The sequence below is a fragment of the Podarcis cretensis genome (assembly GCF_951804945.1).
Source record: "Podarcis cretensis genome assembly, chromosome: 3".
Classification (NCBI taxonomy): Eukaryota; Metazoa; Chordata; class Lepidosauria; order Squamata; family Lacertidae; genus Podarcis; species Podarcis cretensis.
Genome location: NC_137172.1, coordinates 20263433 through 20285977, shown reverse-complemented (window position 1 = coordinate 20285977; position 22545 = coordinate 20263433). Strand labels below are relative to the sequence as shown.

The 22545-nt window shown below is 44.9% G+C and overlaps 1 protein-coding gene and 1 long non-coding RNA gene across 2 annotated transcripts in view; one reads left to right on the top strand and one right to left on the bottom strand.

Moving 5' to 3' along the window:
* TTC7A (tetratricopeptide repeat domain 7A) overlaps window positions 1-22545 on the top strand; it is a 191029-nt gene that overhangs the window by 81446 nt on the left and 87038 nt on the right. The window contains exon 15 of the mRNA XM_079968587.1: window positions 10262-10422. Coding sequence (XP_079824713.1) covers window positions 10262-10422 — 161 coding nt within the window. The remainder of the gene's footprint in view (window positions 1-10261; window positions 10423-22545) is intronic.
* Window positions 88-21512, bottom strand: LOC307212105. The gene is made up of 3 exons (XR_013836831.1): window positions 21408-21512; window positions 19636-19838; window positions 88-227 (listed from the first exon to the last, which is right to left on the bottom strand). It is a non-coding gene; the product is annotated as an uncharacterized lncRNA (long non-coding RNA).

Genomic DNA, 22545 nt, shown 5'->3' with positions numbered 1-22545 from the left:
GAGGGCCGAATGACATGCTCTGTTAAATGCATCTTCATATTTATACATTGAGTTTAATAATGTGAATGAGTCCCTTCAGCAGAAGCCTGGCTTTCATCCCTTCTCCTTCTCCTCCATGCACCCACAATCATCTTTTTTTTTGGTGGGGTGACCAGGCGAACCCCAGGAACAGCACATTGGGGGAGTAGAAGAAAAAATTCTGTGTCTGGAAAGCTAAAGTCCTTGCGCTGATTTAATGATCAAAAGAGTGTGATGTTGAATTCCTCCCTCTGCTTTTAAATAGCGGTCACAGGTTCCCCAATCTAGATTAGGACCATGATGTATGTGTTAACCACACACACACACACACAGCCTAATGAAAATCATCAGTAGCAGCTTCCCACCTAGGGTAATTAACTGCTTTTGTGGGGGACAACTTTTGTTTGGCAAGCAACACTAGGGAGACAGGGTTAAACCCATCTCCCTCCATCCCATGGTCCTGATCCAGACTGGCCCACAAAACATAAAACAGCTGCTATATTTTTTAACCCCTTCATGGATCACTGCCTTGCCGTGGCGAAGGGGCTTGAAGAACTCAGAGAAGCTATGAACTATGCCGAGCAGGGCACCCAAGATGAGCAGGTCATAGTGGAGAGTTTTGACCAAACGTGATCCACCTGGAGGAGGAACCGGCAAGCCACTCCAGTATCCCTGCCAAGAAAACTCCATGGACAAAGACAACAGGCATATAAAAGTTATGACGCTGGAAGATGAGCCCCTCAGGTCGGAAGGCGTCCAACATGCTACTGGGGAAGAGCGGAGGGCAAGTACAAGTAGATCCAGAGCTGATGAAGCGGCTGGGCCAAAGCCGAAAGGACGCTCAGTTGCGGATATGCCTGGAAGCGAAAGGAAAGTCCAATGCTGTAAAGAAAAATATTGCATAGGAACCTGGAATGTAAGAACCATGAACATGGGTAAGTTGGAGGTGATCAAAAATGAGATGGCAAGAATAAATATTGACATCCTGGGCATCAGTGAACTAAAATGGACGGGAATGGGTGAATTCAGTTCGGATGACCATCATATCTACTACTGTGGGCAAGAAACCCGTAAAAGAAATGGAGTGGCCCTCATAGTCAACAAAAGAGTGGCAAAAGCTGTACTGGGATGCAATCTCAAAAATGATAGAATGATCTCGATACGAATCCAAGGCAGACCTTTTAACATCACAGTAATCCAAGTTTATGCACCAACTACTGGTGCTGAAGAAACTGAAATTGACCAATTCTATGAAGACTTACAACACCTTATAGAAGTGACACCAAAGAAGGATGTTCTTCTCATTATAGGGGATTGGAATGCTAAAGTAGGGAGTCAAGAGATAAAAGGAACAACTGGCAAGTTTGGCCTTGGAGATCAAAACGAAGCAGGGCAAAGGCTAATAGAGTTCTGTCAAGAGAACAAGCTGGTCATCACAAACACGCTTTTCCAACAACACAAGAGACGACTCTACACATGGACATCACCAGATGGGCAGCATCGAAATCAGATTGATTATATTCTCTGCAGCCAAAGATGGAGAAGCTCTATACAGTCAGCAAAAACAAGACCTGGAGCTGACTGTGGCTCAGATCATCAGCTTCTTATAGCAAAATTCAAGCTTAAACTGAAGAAAGTAGGAAAAACCACTGGGCCGGTAAGATACAATCTAAGTCAAATCCCTTATGAATACACAGTGGAAGTGAGGAACAGGTTTAAGGATTTAGATTTGGTGGACAGAGTGCCTGAAGAACTATGGATGGAGGCTCGTAACATTATACAGGAGGCAGCAACGAAAACCATCCCAATGAAAAGGAAATGCAAGAAAGCAAAGTGGCTGTCCAATGAGGCCTTACAAATAGCGGGGGAGAGAAGGCAAGCAAAATGCAAGGGAGATCGTGGAACATACAGGAAATTGAATGCAGATTTCCAAAGAATAGCAAGGAGAGACAAGAAGACCTTCTTAAACAAGCAATGCAAAGAAATAGAGGAAAGCAATAGAATGGGAAGAACCAGAGATCTGTTCAAGAAAATTGGAGATATGAAAGGAACATTTCGTACAAAGATTTCCATAATAAAGGACAAAAGTGGAAAGGACCTAACAGAAGCAGAAGACATCAAGAAGAGGTGGCAAGAATACACAGAGGAATTATACCAGAAAGAAACGGATGTCTCATATACCCCAGGTAGTGTGGTTGCTGACCTTGAGCCAGACATCCTGGAGAGTGAAGTCAAATGGGCCTTAGAAAGCACTGCAAATAACAAGGCCAGTGGAAGTGATGGTATTCCAGCTGAACTATTTAAAATTTTAAAAGATGATGCTGTTAAGGTGCTACACTCAATATGCCAGCAAGTTTGGAAAACTCAGCAGTGGCCAGAAGATTGGAGAAGATCAGTCTACATCCCAATCCCAAAGAAGGGCAGTGCCAAAGAATGCTCCAACTATCGCACAATTGCACTAATTTCTCACGCTAGCAAGGTTATGCTTAAAATTCTACAAGGAAGGCTCAAGCAGTATGTGGACCGAGAACTCCCAGAAGTGCAAGCTGGATTTAGAAGAGGCAGAGGAACCAGAGACCAAATTGCAAACATGCGCTGGATTATGGAGAAAGCTAGAGAGTTCCAGAAAGACATTTACTTCTGCTTCATTGACTATGCAAAAGCCTTTGACTGTGTCGACCATGGCAAACTATGGCAAGTTCTTAAAGAAATGGGAGTGCCTGATCACCTCATCTGTCTCCTGAGAAATCTCTATGTGGGACAAGAAGCTACAGTTAGAACTGGATATGGAACAACTGACTGGTTCAAAATTGGGAAAGGAGTACGACAAGGCTGCATTTTGTCTCCCTGCTTATTTAACTTATATGCAGAATTCATCATGCGAAAGGCTGGGCTGGATGAATCCCTAGCCGGAATTAAGATTGCCGGAAGAAATATCAACAACCTCAGATATGCAGATGACACAACCTTGATGGCAGAAAGTGAGGAGGAATTAAAGAACCTTTTATTGAGGGTGAAAGAGGAGAGTGCAAAATATGGTCTGAAGCTCAACATCAAAAAAACGAAGATCATGGCTACTGGTCCCATCACCTCCTGGCAAATAGAAGGGGAAGAAATGGAGGCAGTGAGAGATTTTACTTTCTTGGGCTCCATGATCACTGCAGATGGTGACAGCAGCCACGAAATTAAAAGACGCCTGCTTCTTGGGAGAAGGGCAATGACAGGCCTAGACAGCATCTTGAGAAGTAGAGACACCACCTTGCCAACAAAGGTCCGTATAGTTAAAGCTATGGTTTTCCCAGTAGTGATGTATGGAAGTGAGAGCTGGACCATAAAGAAGGCTGATCGCCGAAGAATTGATGCTTTTGAATTATGGTGCTGGAGGAGACTCTTGAGAGTCCCATGGACTGCAAGAAGATCAAACCTCTCCATTCTGAAGGAAATCAGCCCTGAGTGCTCACTGGAAGGACAGATTGTGAAGCTGAGGCTCCAGTACTTTGGCCACCTCATGAGAAGAGAAGACTCCCTGGAGAAGACCCTGATGTTGGGAAAGATGGAGGGCACAAGGAGAAGGGGGCGACAGAGGACAAGATGGTTGGATAGTGTTTTCGAGGTTACCAGCATGAGTCTGACCAAGCTGCGGGGGGCAGTGGAGGACAGGAGTGCCTGGCGTTCTCTGGTCCATAGGGTCACGAAGAGTCGGACATGACTAAACGACTAAACAACAACAACAAATATTTTTTTAAAAAAATCCAATATACACATATAAATGCAAAGACATATTTTATATCATGTATAGGCTGGTCTAGAGTGATCAAACTTCGGGTAAAGAGAGACTAAGCAACATATGTGAACAAGCCCCCTATCATAGTAACTCAATACAAATTTAATAAATAATAATAATATATATCTGTCTCCATATGCACCCCACAAATTGTGCCTTATTTACTTCCTAACCCAGTAGCTGGCAGTGCTCTGGCTGCATTCACCACCTGGATTTGGGGGAAAAGGTGACATTTTTGTCGCATGATGTTTCTGTGGTTAGGTTTTCCAGGCCTCTCCAGAGACGTTCAGAACAACCACCACCAAAGAGGGATAGCTCAGTCCTTGGAGCATGAGATTCTTAATGTCAGGGTTGTGAGCCCCACATTGGGCGAAAGAGTCGTGCATTGCAGAGGGTTGGACTAGATGATCCTCGCGGTCACTTCCAACTCTACAATTCTAAGTTCCAACATGCCAAAGTGTTGTGGTTGGTCACCTGGATTCATCAGGCCAACTTTGATTTCCTGGGCAAGCTGTGTGAGTCCACAGCCAGCAATTCATTGAGCTTTGCTAAGAGTGGCAAATTTATCACACATTAAGCCAGGGGTCAGCAAACTTTTTCAGCAGGGGGCTGGTCCACTGTCCCTCAGACCTTGTGGGGGGCCGACTATATTTTGAAGAAATGAACGAATTCCTATGCCCCACAAATAACCCAGAGATGCATTTCAAATAAAAGCACACATTCTACTCATGTAAAAACACCAGGCGGGCCCCACAAATAACCCAGAGATGCATTTTAAATAAAAGGACACATTCTACTCATGTAAAAACACGCTGATTCCACGGGCCGGACTTAGAAGGCAATTGGGCCGGATCCGGCCCCTGGGCCTTAGTTTGCCTACCCATGCATTAAGCCTTCTAGAAATGGAGGTGTTGGGACTCTAGTCTGCTGTGGTTTCCAAGAGTTATCAGGCAGCGATTCCCCCACCAGGTTCTAGGCAAGGAAGGGTGGGGGAGTGCAGGAAACGAAACTCCTCGAACAGTTCTCACCTCTAGAAGAACTTCTGGTTCTAGATTACTCCCTGCTTTAGTGGCAAAAGGACTTTGCTTCTTGTTGCTCCCTTTCATAGATCTGCTTCTGCTCCCCCACCGCCAGCCTTGCTGAGCTCCGTCATCTCATCCCTGCCTCCCCCCGCCCCCACAAACTTGGCAATATCTGGGGCCGATAGGTGCCCTGCCAAAAGAAACTGCTACGTTTCCTTTGCCAGCTTTTCTAAAGGCCTTGAAATATTGAAGCAATGAGCCGAAGGTTTTTATCTCAGGGAGTTTGCACAAGCAGCAATAAATATTAACAGGAGCACCTCTACGCCCACGCAGCTTATGCGGCGGCTTAAAGCTCCCAAGGATATTGGTCAGGCGCCTGTTCTTGCAAAATTGCACTCTGCATGCAGCTCTTGGTTATTTGCATGGCGAGTGCATCCAGCCTCTTTTGCAAACCTGGCAGTCTTCGCCAGGCCCTGCACAGCAAGGCAGTGCCAGCCCCATTTCACAGAGAAGGAACTGAGGCTGAGAGTTTAGTGGGGATTTGATCTGCCACCCTTTTTCCTGGCATTACATTTATCCCTTTAATGGCTGCATAAATGGGAGAAATCCATCAGGAACAGCCCTTCCCACTATTGTGTCTCCATAATGTAGGGCAGGGGTCAGCAAACTTTTTCAGCAGGGGGCCAATCCACTGTCCCTCAGACCTTGTCGAGGGCCGGACTATATTTTTTTGGGGGGGAGGAATGAACAAATTCCTATGCCCCACAAATAACCCAGAGATGCATTTTAAATAAAAGGACACATTCTACTCATGTAAAAACACGCTGATTCCCAGACTGTCCATGGGCCGGATTTAGAAGGCAATTGGGCAGGATCCGGCCCCCGGGCCTTAGTTTGCCTACCCATGATGTAGGGTGTTAAGTTGTGGGTGAACATATCAGACGACACAGCGATTCTTCAAACAGCTCTTGTTTATTCATAGGCCAGAACAGAACTGAACTGAAGGGTTCAGCCAGCCTGCTTATATAGAGCTCCACTAGAACGCAACAGTAACCATTTTATGTAACTATCCAATCACTGAACGTCACTTTCAATCCCTTATCTGCATATGTGGACCTGAGTGAAAACTATCTACAGTATCCCCCTGCTGGCCCAGGGTGAGAACTTCAGTACATAACATAGGGGGATAAAAATGAGGGTGGTACAAGCTGCATTACTTGCCATTCACCTGTGCCTTTAGAAGCAATCCTGTGTTGAAACCCAGTCTGGCAGCCCAGAGTCCATTTCTCTAGCAACCGGATTAAATTTTATTGTTTTGGAAATGCACCTCAAAAAACCTCCCTTTGTCTATTTTCAGATGGTTCTCTTTAGCACTTCCAGTAATCCAACGGAAAGCTGGGGTCTGTTGATGTAAAGCTCTTTTGATTCCTCGTGTGTTTGTTTGTCCGCTGGTGCTCAATTAAAAGTGAAATGAGGCCAGTGTGGGGGATGCTGATATTCTTTGTCTTCTTTACTGTTATTATCATCAATTCATTAATTACAATAAAACAGCAAAAAAAAAAACAAACCCAACCCCCCCCCCACCAACCCACAGTTAGTAAAACAATAACAACCAGCTGGATACATTTAAAACAGAGGTTGCAAAAATGGGTGGTACTACCCCTTAGGGGGCAGTGGGATTATCTTGGGGGGGCATCAAGAGGTGAGGGGGTGGCAGGGGTTTCTGGAGGTGTCAATAAAAAGATGGTATCCCTTGATCAAGTTCATCCATTTTGTGCAGTTAATTCAACTACATGGTTCTAATTGACTTTTGAATAAATGTGCAATATAATTATTACTGCCTCGAATGCCATTCTTCCTTAGTGGGTCATGGAAACCGCTATTCTGAAAAATGCTTTTTATAGGGTAGGCAGCATTGGGGATAAGTTTATGGAACCAAGAGGGCAGCAGTGGCCCCCAAAAGTTTGGGAACTACTGATTTTTAAACGAAACTAAAACAGTACAAAATAGACCCTCGTCGCAAAGACTCGTTTATCCAGTTGGTAAAGCCTGTCAGAATAATAATAATTAAAAAATCAGTTGTTTCCAGGAAGCGCAGATAGTGTGTGCCTGTGTTATCTCAACAGGAATGCTCTTCCACAGAACAGGAGCAGCCACACTCAAAGCCCCAAGGCAAATTACCACAGTGGGCTTCTGAGATCTTTGGAGCAGCAACTTTCCGACAGATCGCCGGATATATAAGAGAGAAGGCAGTCTCTCAAGTGCTCGGGTCCTGAGCTGTCTAGGGCCCAACACCTTAAACTGGGCTGGAGATGGATTCAGGTATAGAACGAAAGACGCAAGGCTCCCTTGTCAATGAAGTTAACTCTTTATTCAAGGAAAACAACTCATCGACACTTCCCAGCAGGTTTTGCCTCTTTCTAAGACTCCTCCTCTCTTGGATGTTTACCAGTCTCAAATGGCCTCTGGCCTCTGTTCTGCCCTCCTCATCTGGTGGGAATCACCTCAAGGGGGAGAAACTGCCAGGAATAAGCACCCTGGCTTCTCCGCTTCTGGGATGCTGTTGGGAGCCAAAGACAATGTCCACATGGAAGTGGCAGAAAGATGGCAGGGAAGTGAGAGACTGGGAGATTATGGTATCATATAGATATGATGGTGTGCACTGAAAATCATGCTCCGTGTTGTAAACTGCTCTCTAGTCTTTTGATGAAAGGCAGTACAGTGGTACCTCGGGTTAAGAACTTAATTCGTTCTGGAGGTCCGTTCTTAACCTGAAAGTGTTCTTAACCTGAGGTACCACTTTAACTAATGGGGCCTCCCGCCACACCTCTGGCGCACGATTTCTGTTCTCATCCTGAGGTAAAGTTCTTAACCCGAGGTACTACTTCCGGGTTAGCGGAGTCTGTAACCCGAAGTGCTTGTAACCTGAGGTGTTTGTAACCTGAGGTACCACTGTATATAAATTTAATTATAATAACTGCAAATGAGTTGGCCAGATAGGGAAGGGGATCTTTGAGCCCAGCTTTAGAAATATTTAGGGTTGCCATATTCCCAAAATTTAAAATCCAGACAAAGCAGGGTTTGTTTGTTTTTTGCTTTTGTTTTGGCAAAATCTCCCCTCAAAACTTAAGTTTTTGGGATTTGGGGTTTTTTTTTTTTAGAAAACAAAATCTCCCTACTTGCCAATTTAGCAAAAATCTACCCAGACACCACTTTTGCAGCCCGATTCCTGGACGTGTCCAGGAAATCCAAGACATATGGCAGCCCTAGAATATTGGAAGCCTGTTGTTTTTCTCCTCTCTTTTCTACCTTCCTTTGCCTTCCTCTCTTTTCTTTTCTTTCTTTCTTTCTTTCTTTTTATTTCATTTCTTCTAGATATAATTTTATTATATTGTGAAAACTTTAATACCTATTTTTGGGGTGTGGGGAGAGGAATACTAGAAGCTGCTTTATACTGAGTCAGACCATCCAGCACAGTACAGTCATACCTTGGGTTACAGACACTTTGGGTTGTGCGATTTCAGGTTGCGTACCACGCCGAACCCAGAAGTACCAGAATGGGTTACTTCTGGGTTTCGGCGCATGCGCAGAAGCGCTAAATCGCGCTCTGCGCATGCGCAGAATCACCAAATCGCGACCTGCGTGTGTGCAGACGCGGAGCTGCGGGTTGTGGACGCTGCGGGTTGTGAACATGCTTCCCGCACGGATCACGTTCGCAACCCGAGCGTCCACTGTACTGGCAGCCGCTGTCTAATGTGCCAGGATGCTGGAGATGCTGGGGCTTGAACCTGGAACCTTCTGCATGCAAAACAAATGCTCTACCACTGAGCTACATACCTTCCCCATTGGCCTTAGTTCTAAGAGAGTCTATAGCCTTCTTGATGGCAGGAAAAATCCTGGACAGTGCAGCCTACAAGTGCCTTGCTGTATTTGGTATTTCTGTTCTTTCACTTTAAAGGGCCATTTTGCTCATTAACCTTTTCCTATGTGAAGAGCTCTTCCATGTAGGAAAATGAAACAGAACCCATTAATGTCCAATCTGCAGCCACAAGTTTTTCAAACCTAAATAGCTCTACTGCTGTATCCCTGAGATGCTCTTTTGAGCTCATAAAGACCCTTGTGCCCTTTCCAGAGGATCATCTTAAAGGTGACTCGAGATCTGCTATCAATAACAAATGGGGAAGATTTCCTGGGAGAATTTCCATAAGGAGGCATAAAGATAAAATGTCAAGCCACATAGACGTGAAAGTGGCTTTTGTATTCATTACCGATGTCAAGGCTTCCACTCTCTGGAAACCTAATTCTAAAGACATTCTGGCTGCCTCCTCTAGGGCAAAGCCCTCACACTGTGTGACTTGTATAGAAAGCACACGCATAAAGGAAAAACTACAAAAGGCACATTATGATCCAGTCAGCAGTTTAAAACATTTTGGAAAATGGTAGTATGAAATTCATGGAAGCAATTTAAAGGCAGCCGTTCAAAATTCGATCCACTGTCTCAATGAAATATGGCCTAAAAGAGAGGGGGTTTCGGTGCCTGCTTAAAAACCTGTACTGATGGATCCCTTGGGATGCAGTTCCAAAAACATGAGGCCACTACCAAAAAGGCGCTGTCATCATCAGTGCTCATGTATCAGACAGGTGATAGATTTATAAACCTTCAGGGACAATCTTAAGGCCTGAACAAATTCATATGGTGTGTTGTTGTTGTTTGTTTTAATTAGTTTTTATTAAGGTTTTTTTGTATTACAAAGCAAACAGATAGACAGGGAAAGGTGCATCTATAGTCTCCATTTTTAATTCATGGTTTTTTTCACAGTTCGTTTACATTTGGGGAGAGACACTTTTGTCATAGACATCTTGCAGTTGGGGGAAAGGAGAGGGTGGGGAGAGAGATGGGGGTATTCTTTGGCTGAACAGATTCATATGGTTAAAAGCCATCAATCGACTGGCAGATGTGTGGCTCCCAGATTTTGAACTCTTAACTCCCACCAGCCCCAGCCAACACCAACTAGAGTACAGTCAAGAATGATGGGAGCTGGAGTCCAGCAACATCTGGAGAGATACAGGCTCCCTAGCTCTGATTTAGGGCTTAAACGCCATTACCAGCACTTTTAAATTTGGCCAAGGTAGCAACTGCCTTTCTATCCTTCATGCATTCTAGATTATAGCCTGGACATGGATGGCTGAGAATTATTTAATTATGAGCTGGATTGTTGGCGTGCTCTTTTGTAACATGCATCTGTAAGATGTCTTTTATACTCTAGCCTTGCAATTGAGTTGGTTTTATTTCATGCTGATGAGTTTTATTAATATTGCCTCTAGTGCATCTTTTGTCTGTGTGTTCTGCTTTTGTTACACTCAAGGACCAAAACAAATGAACTTGAACAGAACTGAAATTAGGATTAAATGAGAGAAATCCTTTTTTATTTTCCAGATTTGTGATGCGATAGAACAGCTCCAGGAAGCTCTGAAACTGTGCAAGGATGATATGAATTCCCTTCATTTGCTGGCCCTCCTTTTTTCAGCTCAAAAGCACCACCAGCATGCATTGGATGTCATCAACATGGCCCTGGCAGAATATCCAGACTGCTTTAAGTAAGCAACGTTAAGAGAACGTATGCAATGTCTTACAGTATTAAGGAGTCTAAAGCAGGGTTTCCCAAAATTGGTCTCCAGCTGTTGTTGGACTACAACTCCCATCATCCCTAGCTAGCAGGACCAGCAGTCAGAGATGATGGGCATTGTAGTCCAAAACCAGCTGGAGACACAAGTTTGGAAAACCCTGGTCAAAAGTATTTGTACATCTAGGGGAATGCATGTTTCGTTGCCACTAAGAATATATATAAGTATGGACATCTGGGCAAAGATACAAATTTGGGTGTAGGGCATATTTTGTTTGTATGGTGGGGAAAGGTTGCAGCATTTGGGACTTCTGGAAAAAGAAAGTCGAGAAAGGGCGGACATAATAGAAGTGTACAAGCTTGTGCACTGTGTGCTTAAAGTTGATACAGAGACATTTCTCTCTCTCTCATTCATAACACTAGAACTGGAATACCGTCTAGACCAGGGGTTGTCAACCTGGTCCCTACAGCCCACTAGTGGGCGTTTCAGGATTCTAGGTGGGCGGTAGGGGGTTCTACGGCACAAGCTGAATCCTCCTTCCATCGAGAACTGGTGGGCAGTAAGGAAATTTGACCATCAAGAAAGATGCATTAGTGGGCGGTAGGTATAAAAAGGTTGACTACCCCTGATCTAATCCAACCCCCTGGAATCTTTTGCCCAACGTGGGACTCAAACCCTTGACCTTGAGATTAAGAGTTTCATGCTCTACAGGCAGTATTTTTCTGAATGCCAGTTGTTGGGGGACATGAGTGGGGAGGGTGCTGTTGCCCTTAGTCCTCCTTTGAGACGTCCCATAGGTATCTGGTTGGCCCCTGTGGGAAGAGAATGCTAGGCTTCAGTCTGAGCCAGCAGGACTTTTCTTACAGGATCCAAGACTCTGTCCTCAGCAACTCCAGTAAAAGGACCTCAAGTAGCAGAGCTAGGAAGAGCCTTTGTGTTAGATTTTGGAGAGAGCTGACTGCTAAATTTCCGGGTGCTCTGCTGTTCTGAGCTGATTTTGTATTAGGCAACTCCTTGGGCTCCACATACCTGTTCATACATGTTTGGTGCATATCTGTTTACTGCATATCTAAAACATTGACATGGTGCCTTGGAGAGTAAACTCTTTCCTGGGAGCTTGCAATGAAAGCACAGGAATGCAGTGCGGTGGAGCACAGGGCAGTTCAATGCAGAATACAAGGGTAGCAGGTAATAAAACAGAGGAAGTGGGGATGGTGGGAAGGTCCAGCACTCCTCTCCCATAGTGTTTCTCTGTTCGCCTCTCAAAGCTATTTGCGTGTCGAGGTCCCCAAGCCACCCCCTAAATAAATCACAATTCACACAGGAATTTTGTTTAAGGTTTTTGGCATAATTTTGGCCACAACTTTATTAAAATACATAATGTGAGTGGTTGCTGAGGCACTGGTTATGACTATCTGTCTCCACCCAGGGACAGAACTGACTTCCACAACCCTGCTAAAGTCAGTAAGGGAGCTGGCTGCCAGACCCTCACCTCTCCCCGCATGCTCCCAGGGGCTTGTGTGGCCCATGCCCCTTACCAGGGATTCTGACAAAAGCATGGCGAGCCCCTGGATTCCTTTAATGGAATTCCCTTGCATCAGCAGCATTGGAGGGGCAGGCACAGCCCGACCTTACCCCTCCACCAACCAGTTTTAACCAATGTCTAACTGCAACCTTACAAGTTGTGACAATTTGCTATTTGTTGTTGTTTAGTCGTTTAGTCGTGTCTGACTCTTCGTGACCCCATGGACCAGAGCACGCTAGGCACTCCACTGCCACTGTCTTCCACTGCCTCCTGCAGTTTGGTCAAACTCATGCTGGTAGCTTTGAGAACACTATCCAACCATCTCGTCCTCTGTCATCCCCTTCTCCTTGTGCCCTCCATCTTTCCCAACATCAGGGTCTTTTCCAGGGAGTCTTCTCTTCTCATGAGGTGACCAAAGTATTGGAGCCTCAGCTTCAGGATCTGTCCTTCCAGTGAGCACTCAGGGCTGATTTCCCTAAGAATGGATAGGTTTGATCTTCTTGCAGTCCATGGGACTCTCAAGAGTCTCCTCCAGCACCATAATTCAAAAGCATCAATTCTTCGGCCATCAGCCTTCTTTATGGTCCAGCTCTCGCTTCCATACATCACTACTGGGCAAACTATAGCTTGAACTATACGGACCTTTGTTGGCAAGGTGATGTCTCTGCTTTTTAAGACGAAGACAATTTGCTATGCAGTAGGCAAAAACCAAATGGCACCAGCCAATCAGCCAAATGGACAAAATTCCTACCAGGCCCCTGCCCCAAAAGCAGACGACCCCATGACAGGCATAGCAAGGTCAGACACACAAGTCCTAACTTAGGGAGGGTGGGCGGCTGATCCGATGCACGCAGCAAAAGGGAACGTTAAATGCTGCATGCTAAGTATATAAAAACCCTCAAGCCGTCCCACAAATTGCCATCATCAGAATTTGCCCAACAACCCAGAATAGCCAATCACAATCCTGGACATTTAAACAATCCCACCCAGCAACCAAGAGGGGGTGTCCTGTTAGACCCCACCGCAACACGTGCTCTCCATGAAGGAGAACACGCTTCGTTAAAGCGCCTCTTAGCACATGTTTGCTCAGCCCCTGAAAGCGGTGGTGATGCCGGGTAGATTGAGGAGCCCGTGTGAATAAATCAAGGGTGTGTGGTTTGCAAAAGTGCAGCCAATTAAAATGTGCATAGTGATAATAATGAAAAGTCAGCGGTCCAGAAACCAGCACAGGAAAATGCAGGGGAGAGAGGCTGCAAGGTCTCTGGCTACGAAACAAAAAAGCGTACTTCCTGAAACCGAGCCTTGCCTTTGCTACAAACCAGATTTAAATCTCCTATTGCTCAGGCTGCCGTGAAGGGAAACAATAGCTCAAAATTGGCACAGAATGATTTATCACAACAAGATAAGCAGGTTTGATGTGGTGATTGTGGAGCAGTATTTAAACAGGTCGGGAAATAGGTTTCAAAGTTTTCCTTCATTTGGCCTGGGTTGTGTCTGAGCTGCAAATTTAATGAGAACTGGAACCGAAAACACAGTTTGCGACTTGGGAGAGGGAGGTTTGATGAGGCCCACCAGCTATTGAAGGTAATGGGGCCCTTTATATGTCCAGCTGTCCTTTGTCAACAACAAATTGTCACTGGGTTTTTTTGTGTTGAATATATGCTATATGGTAATTTATGGACCTAACAGGTATCTAAAGCCATTTCCACGTAACAAAATATGTATTTTATCAAAGTAATTGTTTTTTATCTTATATTTTGGAAATGTACATCCAGGATTTTTTTCCTTTAATTTTTTTGGTGGCCCCCAAGAGAATGGGGCCCTAAGCTATAGCTTGTTTAGCTTATACATAAATCTCACACTGCCTACACCTGAGTGGCAGTGGCACGGATGGGTACAGATGTTGAACAAGAGAATTTCTCATTCATAAATGGAACATTTTGTGGTAATGGTGAATCTGAGTTGCATTTCCAAACAAGGTCTGTGACCGATGCCATCACTCTTCACAATATGGACTCAGTGTGCCTACTGTGTTTTAAGGTCGGCAATGTTACGTGCAGTGAAGCCTTCAGAGTGTATTTGTGTCCGGAAAGAGATAGATTGGCATACTGATAGTCATAGCATTAGTATATCCTCCAAATATTTACCAAGGACAGCCCCGAGTTTATGGTTCCTGTCCCTAAGCAGAGTCTTGCTCAGTCAGACCAAAGAGCAAATTGTGTTGCCCATAGTGGTAAGCAGATGCCCCGGTAAGCTCACAAGTGGGGCAGGGGTGCAATAACCCTCTCCTGCTTGTTCTCCACCAACTGTTATTCAGAGGCACCCTGCCACTGACGATGGAGGTAAAATATAAGCCGCCATCTTGACTAGGTGAGTTGGTAGATCCCTGTCAAAGCACTATCTTCATTTTACCTTTTCAGGAATTCCTTATTACAGTGTTTAAAGTTCTTCTGCATTTAACTCCTTCCCCAGGATCCCTTAGAAGCTAAATATCAGAGTGAGGAGCTGACACATTTTGGCATCTAGCGCGTAGGCATATAAACACATGTCATCTTGAGGCATGTGCAGTGCAGTTTTGACTGCTGATAACCTATTTTGGACAATTGGGTTTAAGTGCGTATTGAGCAAGAACGAAAGCTCTTCTGGTTTTTACAGAGCTGCTGCTGAGACCTTATCACACTGGTCCTGAAAGACCTACATTGACTCCCAGTACGTTTCCGAGCACAATTTGGAGTGCTGGTGCTGACCTTTAAGCCCTAAAGATAGATATAGATAGATCAATAGATAGATAGATAGATGATAGATAGATAGATAGATAGATAGATAGATAGATAGATAGATAGATAGATGATAGATGATAGATGATAGATAGATAGATAGATAGATAGATAGATAGATAGATAGATAGATAGATAGATGATAGATGATAGATAGATAGATAGATGATAGATAGATATAGATAGATAGATAGATAGATGATGATAGATAGATAGATAGATAGATAGATAGATAGATAGATAGATGATAGATAAATAGATAGATAGACCCTGATAACCAGTCTTGGCTTAGTCAGGTTGACAAGGAAGACAAGATTTAGATGGGTGTTGCTTGATAGCCCCAGGTTAATTTCCAAAGGAGAATCCTACTGGCCATTGGCTCCTCTGGACCCTTTATAGAAGGTGATGTCAGTGAACTGGACTCTGCACCACTTATGCCTTGGGCAACCTGAGCCTATCTCCCATGTGAGTGTGCATTACAACCCTTCCTTTAATTACACAAGCACCTGCTGCTTCTCAAATATTACAGAATAGCACATTTTCCTCCTCCTACCTAACCACATACCCATACACTTTAAAGATTTAATTTCTTAATAATGTGGCTCGTGGAGTCTTGCCTTTAAAAAACAAAACAAACCCTTAGATATATGTGTTTCCGTGGCTGAATTAGTAATATAAATAAATGTCCCAAACAATTGTGCTTTGCAGGAGAGAGTCAGTGAACGTCAGTATTCGTACGTGAATGATGGCGAGCATAAATTCACACACGTGTTTCAGAGGCACACCAGTGAATGCTGACAATTAATTGAGATAACTTGTTTTATTTGTTAATTAAATGTATATGGTGCCTGTCGATATCATCCGTAGCAGCCTACAATAAAAGTAATCCAGCCAATCCAACACACAAGTAAAATGGATAAGAGCAGCAGCCAGAGTAAGCAGAATAGTTTTTCAAAAACAGTAAATATTGGTTAGATAGAAGCAGCAGGAAAGATGTGATAAGCCACACCGTCAGCTAACATGGCTTAATGGAAAGGCAACTTCTAAATACATGCAATAGCTAACAAAAGTTGATGACACCTTGACCTCACAAGTGGACCTGGCAAAACCAGGTGCATTCATCTCCTCAATGCCCTGCCAGAATTAACCCCCTTGTGCCAGAAATTGCTAGTCTTGACTCCGTACACACACACACTCCAAAACACAACAGCTAAAATTGCGTACTCGGCTTTCACAACAAGAATGTCTCAGAAGGCCGTTACGAAAAGTGGCTATTGAGAGAGACTCTTGTGAGCATAGATTGTTCACCACCAGTGAAAGCTGTTCAACAGTGGGATGGTCACCCTCAGAAGGTGGTGGGCTCTCCTTCCTTGGAGGTTTTTAAGCAGAGGTTGGATGGCCATCTGCCATGGATACTTCAGATTCCCGCATTGCAGGGGGTTGGACTAGATGACCCTCGGAGTCCCTTCCAACTCTGGAGATTTGAATTCTTTTATAGAAACTAGATACCACCTGTTTTCCTATCTTAGGCTGCAGCTCTCTCCTTGCATCGTTTATTCTGTTATCACCTGGCTGGGCACTACTCTCCTTTTGGGAGAAGTCAGGGGCAAAGCAGGCGTCGAGAAGTTCCACCTTCTCTCTGTCACCCAATCACGTTTCTCCGTCTTCTCCGTGCAGAGGACCTACCACTTGCTTGGATACTTGTTCTTAGATATAAAGCATAATTCTTCTCCTGAATCTTACCCTCAAATCAACATAAATATTTGCCTATTCTTCACAAAAAACCCCCACTAACGTTTAATTTTTTCCCCCTTCATTTAAATTTTATTAACATATAAATCACATACATATACATTCACACAATACACGTACACAACACACTACCTTATTTTCATAACATAAAACATACCTACATTACTATATATAATACCTACCTATACTGTATGTATCAACATACCTACACACCTACCCCATATGGACACCCACCAAGTGACTTGACTTCCAGCCGTTCTTGTTATGCTACCTTATTTTTCCAACTAGCTTAAACGCATTTCATTATTTCTTTAACCTCTTCTTCTGTCTTGACTTTCCTTTCCTTTCTCTCTAATCATTTTCTGGATTCACTCAATAGCTGTCAGAAATTCTACTTTTTCCACATAAATTTTGATGTATTCCTTAAAGATAGCCCACTCCTTATTCGCTTTTTGTACCATATCTCCTCTTATCCTCCCTGTTAGTTCTGCAGCATGGAAGTATTCCATCATTTTAAATAACCAGTCCGTTTTAGTTGGGTGGGATGCTGCTGCTTTTCCAATTTTTGGCAATCAATAACCTTGCCGCCGTAGTTGCATACATAAATATTGGTCTGACTGTTCTTTTTATTTCCTCTGACATGATACCTAGGAGAAAGGATTCTGGGTTTTTTCCCCCCAAATGAAAATCTAAACATCTTTTTCAGTTCGTTATAGAATCCCACTATCTCTTTGCACTCCGTTTAATTTTGACACAATTTGTTTCCTATGGTCTTAAATCCTTGTTACAACACTGTGTGGCAGGTTTAAATCAAGAGACAGTGGCTGGGTCAACATTTTCCCCCACCCTTCCATTTGTATTCCAGCTTTCTTCCCCACCCGCCGTGTAGCCACCCATCAAGTCACTGACCAGATTCAGACCTGCCTAGCTTGCAGAGGCGGTGACTTCATAGAATCCTAGATAGGATCATAGAATTGTAGAGATGGAAGGGACTCTGAGGTTCATCTCATCCACCCCCCCCCTGCAATGCAGGAATACGCAGTTGTCCCATGCGGGGATCGAACCTGCAACCTTGGCGTTCTCAGCCACATGCTCTAACCAACATCCAGGCATGCATGTACCTCCAAATCATATCCTGGGAGTAAGCTGCATGGCTCAGCAACAATCTAAACTGCTCTCTCCCCATTACACCACACCAGCTCTTGCAAGGATGTTATACAAAGAACAATAAATCCCATTAATCGCTCAGCAGAACTTTTGAAAATGGCAGTAGTGCCAAAGCCACGTGAACATAAAAAATAGCCTTTCAACCTCTGATGGGCTTTTGCCGTTGTAAGGTTTGGATATATGGCACTGAGGTCGATAGCTTCATTACAGCCGTGAATTAAAGAACTCGCTAGTCCCTGGCACCATCCCAGCTGAAACACTTTGTCCCGAGTCAGCTGTTAACACCTGCACTACTTTATTACGGTTTACAAAGCTGTTTCCAATTGATGGTTCTTCCTTTGGTGAAGAGGAGCATTGAGACATTGGAGAGAATACATAAATAAGTGGATACAAGAAAGGGCATACGGTCATTTACCCCACCTAGGTTTTTGGAAGAATATGAAGGATCTGCTCTCATTTACACTGATATAAGTTTGGTGAATGACAGTATTTAAAATGATGTTGCTACTGGGGACCAGTGATTGGCTCTTTCCTGCATTCTGACCATTTGTTTTACTTTTAGCATCGCATCTGTTTGGGAGGCTTTGTCTTAAAATGCGCGACCCCCTTGACACACGAACGCACTTAAGCTGCAATCCTGAGCACCCTGATTGCAGTGGTAGCTCAGGTTAAGTACTTAATTCGTTCCGGAGGTCCGTTCTTAACCTGAAATTGTTCTTAACCTGAAGCACCACTTTAGCTAATGGGGCCTCCTGCTGCCGCCGTGCCTCTGGAGCACGATTTCTATTCTCATCCTGAAGCAAAGTTCTTAAACCGAGGTACTATTTCTGGGTTAGCGGAGTCTGTAACCTGAAGCGAATGTAGCCTGAAGCATATGTAACCCGAGGTACCACGGTATTCAAACAATTCACAGGGCATTTTGCACAAGACAGCAAAAATACAGAGCAGCGGGAACCATAAAGGTAAAGGGACCCCTGACCATTAGGTCCAGTCGTGACCGACTCTGGGGTTGCGGCACTCATCTCGCTTTATTGGCCGAGGGAGCCGGCGTACAGCTTCCGGGTCATGTGGCTAGAATGACTAAGCCACTTCTGGCGAACCAGAGCAGCGCACGGAAACGCCGTTTACCTTCCCGCTGGAACGGTACCTATTTATCTACTTGCACTTTGACGTGCTTTCGAACTGCTAGGTTGGCAGGAGCAGGGACTGAGCAACGGGAGCTCACCCCGTCGCGGGGAATCAAACCGCCGACCTTCTGATCGGCAAGCCCTAGGCTCTGTGGTTTAACCCACAGCGCCGCCTGCGTCCCAGTGGGAACCATAGAGACATACAAAACGGCCTTATACTGAGACAGCCCAAGGGTCCATCTAGCTCAGTACTGTCTGCACTGACTGACAGCAGCTTTCCAGGGTTTCAGACTGGGGACATTCCCAGCCCTACTAGGAGATGCCATTGGGGTTGGAAGCAGGGACCTTCTGCATGCAAAGCAGTTGCTCTACCACCAAGCAATGACCTTTTCTCCAAGTAATGTAATGCTAGAATAATTAAAAAGAAGGTCAAGGTAAAGGACCCCTGGACGGTTATGTCCAGTCGCGGGCGATTATAGGGTTATGGCGCTCATCTCACTTTCAGGCTGAGGAAGCCGGCGTTTGTCCGCAGACAGCTTTCTGGGTCATGTGGCCAGTATGACTAAACCACTTCTGGTGCAGCAGAACACTGTGCCAGAAACCAGAGCTCACGGAAATGCCATTTACATTCCCGCCTCAGCAGTACCTATTTACCTATTTGTCTACTTGCACTTTGGCGTGCTTTCAAACTGCTAGGTTGGCAGGAGCTGGGGCAGAGCAACAGGAGCTCACCCCGTCACGGGGATTCGAACTGCCAACCTTCTGATTGGCAAGCCCAAGAGGCCACAGCGCCACCCGCATCCCTGCCAGCATAATTACATCATAATATAAAACATACCTTCCAAGTGCCCCAGAAAAAGTGGGACATCCCGTTTTAGCGTCAGATCGCAGCAGCCATTTTGGGTTCCATGGCCTTGCATGCTCTTGAACCCCCCAAAATCGTTTTTTCCTGGGTGAGAGCGAAACGTGGGTCACACGACTCGCCCGGGACACATGTCCTGGTTTTGCATCAGAAAATGTTGGGCAGTATTGTTCCATTATCTAAAACATAAGATATTTTTTTTAAAAAAAATAAAAAATAAAAAATACAACTCTTGAAACCACTATACAAAGCACCGTAAGGCCACCTTGAATAGGATTGCGCTATGAATGAAGTAATCGCCTGGAGAGTTTGCACACCTGGGTGAAAGAGCCAGCGTGGTGTAGTGGTTAAGAGTGGTGGACTTGTAATCTGGTGAATAGGGTTCGATTCCCCCCTCCTCCACATGCAGCTGCTGGGTGACCTTGGGCTAGTCACACTTCTCTGAAGTCTCTCAGCCCCACTCACCTCACAGAGTGTTTGCTGTGGGGGAGGAAGGGAAAGGAGAATGTTAGCCGCTTTGAGACTCCTTAGGGTAGTGATAAAGCGGGATATCAAATCCAAGCTCTTCTTCTTCTTCTTCTAGAGTTGACATTCTTTGTTCCAGCTTTCTGTCTCAGAGATTCAACCTCTGTGCAGAAGCATCTTGATTGTGAACGCGTGCATATGCAGATAAAAACGCAAATGTACCTGCATGAATGCTAAGGCACTATGTTGTGCCGAACCTATTTGGAACGGGTAGCGTTGATGCAAAAATGATGTTGTTATAAATAAAAGGTTCGGAAGGGAAATGTGGTCCTTCAGTTCTCTCCCTCTGGGACTCTCCCCAGCATAGCTTCACATCCCTGGGGGAGGATGTAGAAATGTGAATGTATGGAAACCTATGACTTGCATGGCTGGAATGTAGTCTACTGTACAAAAGTAAGAGTCAACACTTGTTACTCCACCAACTTTTCCTCTGGCTCTGTCCACCGTGCGGCCTCTGTCTACGATGCAATATAATAATAATAATAATAATAATAATAATAATAATAATAATTTATTATTTATACCCCGCCCATCTGGCTAGGCCTCCCCAGCCACTCTGGGCGGCTTCCAAAAGAATATTAAAATACTATGATACATCAAACATTAAAAGCATCCCTGAACAGGGCTGCCTTCAGATGTCTTCTAAAAGTCTGGTTGTTGTTGTTCTCTTTGACATCTGGTGGGAGGGCATTCCACAAGGAGGGCGCCACTACCGAGAAGGCCCTCTGCCTGGTTCCCTGTAACTTGGCTTCTCGCAGTGAGGGAACCGCCAGAAGGCCCTTGGTGCTGGACCTCAGTGTCCGGGTAGAACGATGGGGGTGGAGACGCTCCTTCAGGTATACTGGACCGAGGCCGTTTAGGGCTTTAAAGGTCAGCACCAACACTTTGAATTGTGCTCGGAAACGTACTGGGAGCCAATGTAGGTCTTTCAAGACCGGTGTTATATGGTCTCGGTGGCCGCTCCCTGTCACCAGTCTGGCTGCTGCGTTCTGGATTAGTTGTAGTTTCCGGGTCACCTTCAAAGGTAGCCCCACGTAGAGTGCATTGCAGTAATCCAAGCGGGAGATAACCAGAGCATGCACCACTCTGGCGAGGCAGTCCACAGGCAGATAGGGTCTTCAGACTGCAAAAGCTTTCCCACCCATGCTATAAGTACACAATGTTTCCCTGTTTATATTTTGGGAATGTCGAGAGGTGTAGTGCATTCAGCATGAAATGCTTACCCCATCTTCTGCGCCCCCTTTTTATGGGAAACGTAAGGCACATATGAATCATCTCCGAAGGCACAGCTCTCCGTTCTTGAAGTGTAGCTCTTTGCAGCTGAGACTGCATACAATTTTTATATATATATATATATAAATAACAAATACCTCTTGCCTTAGTCAAGGCCACTTGCAATGAAAGTAGCTATAGCAACAAAACAAAGTTTCCGACTAATGAAGAGATATTTCCAACAAGGAGAATAGCTTCAGTGTCTGGCGTCTTCATCCTTATCAGTCGCCTTCATGTTACAGCTTGAATATATGCCACTGAATTTTGCAAGCTGATTTCTAGCAAATCTTCTTGCTGCTGCAATGCTTTGTTCTGGCATTCAGTAGCAGCACTTAGCATTTGTTTGTGCGTGGGTGATCAGAGGACTTCATATACATTATCTAAAATAATCCTTACAAGCAGGGATAGACCAATATTATTATGCCCCTTGTTACGGGGAGATGAAGAGAGGAGTTGAAGCATCTTGAGGGCTGCTTGCAAAAGTTACATCTTAAGCAATCACATGTTTTCCCCTTCCAATTCCTGCTTCCTAGCAGAGGCAACTGTATCATATGAGAAATATATTTAATTCCAAATGCACACCTCATGATTTTAGAGGTGTACTATGAAAATGTGACGCGGGTGGCGCTGTGGGTAAAACCTCAGTGCCTAGGGCTTGCCGATCGTATGGCCGGCGGTTCGAATCCCCGCGGCGGGGTGAGCTCCCGTCTTTCGGTCCCAGCTCCTGCCCACCTAGCAGTTCGAAAGCACCCCTAAGTGCAAGTAGATAAATAGGTACCGCTTTATAGCGGGAAGGTAAACGGCGTTTCCGTGTGCTACGCTGGTGCTGGCTCGCCACAGCAGCTTCGTCACGCTGGCCACGTGACCCGGAAGTGTCTCCGGACAGCGCTGGCCCCCGGCCTCTTAAGTGAGATGGGCGCACAACCCTAGAGTCGGACACGACTGGCCTGTATGGGCAGGGGTACCTTTACCTTTACATATGAAAATGTAGTATGTGATGAGCAGGGCCGGATTTAGGTTTGATGAGGCCCTCCTAAGCTACTGAAAGTAATGGGGCCCTTTATATGTCTAGCTGTCAGCAAAAAATTG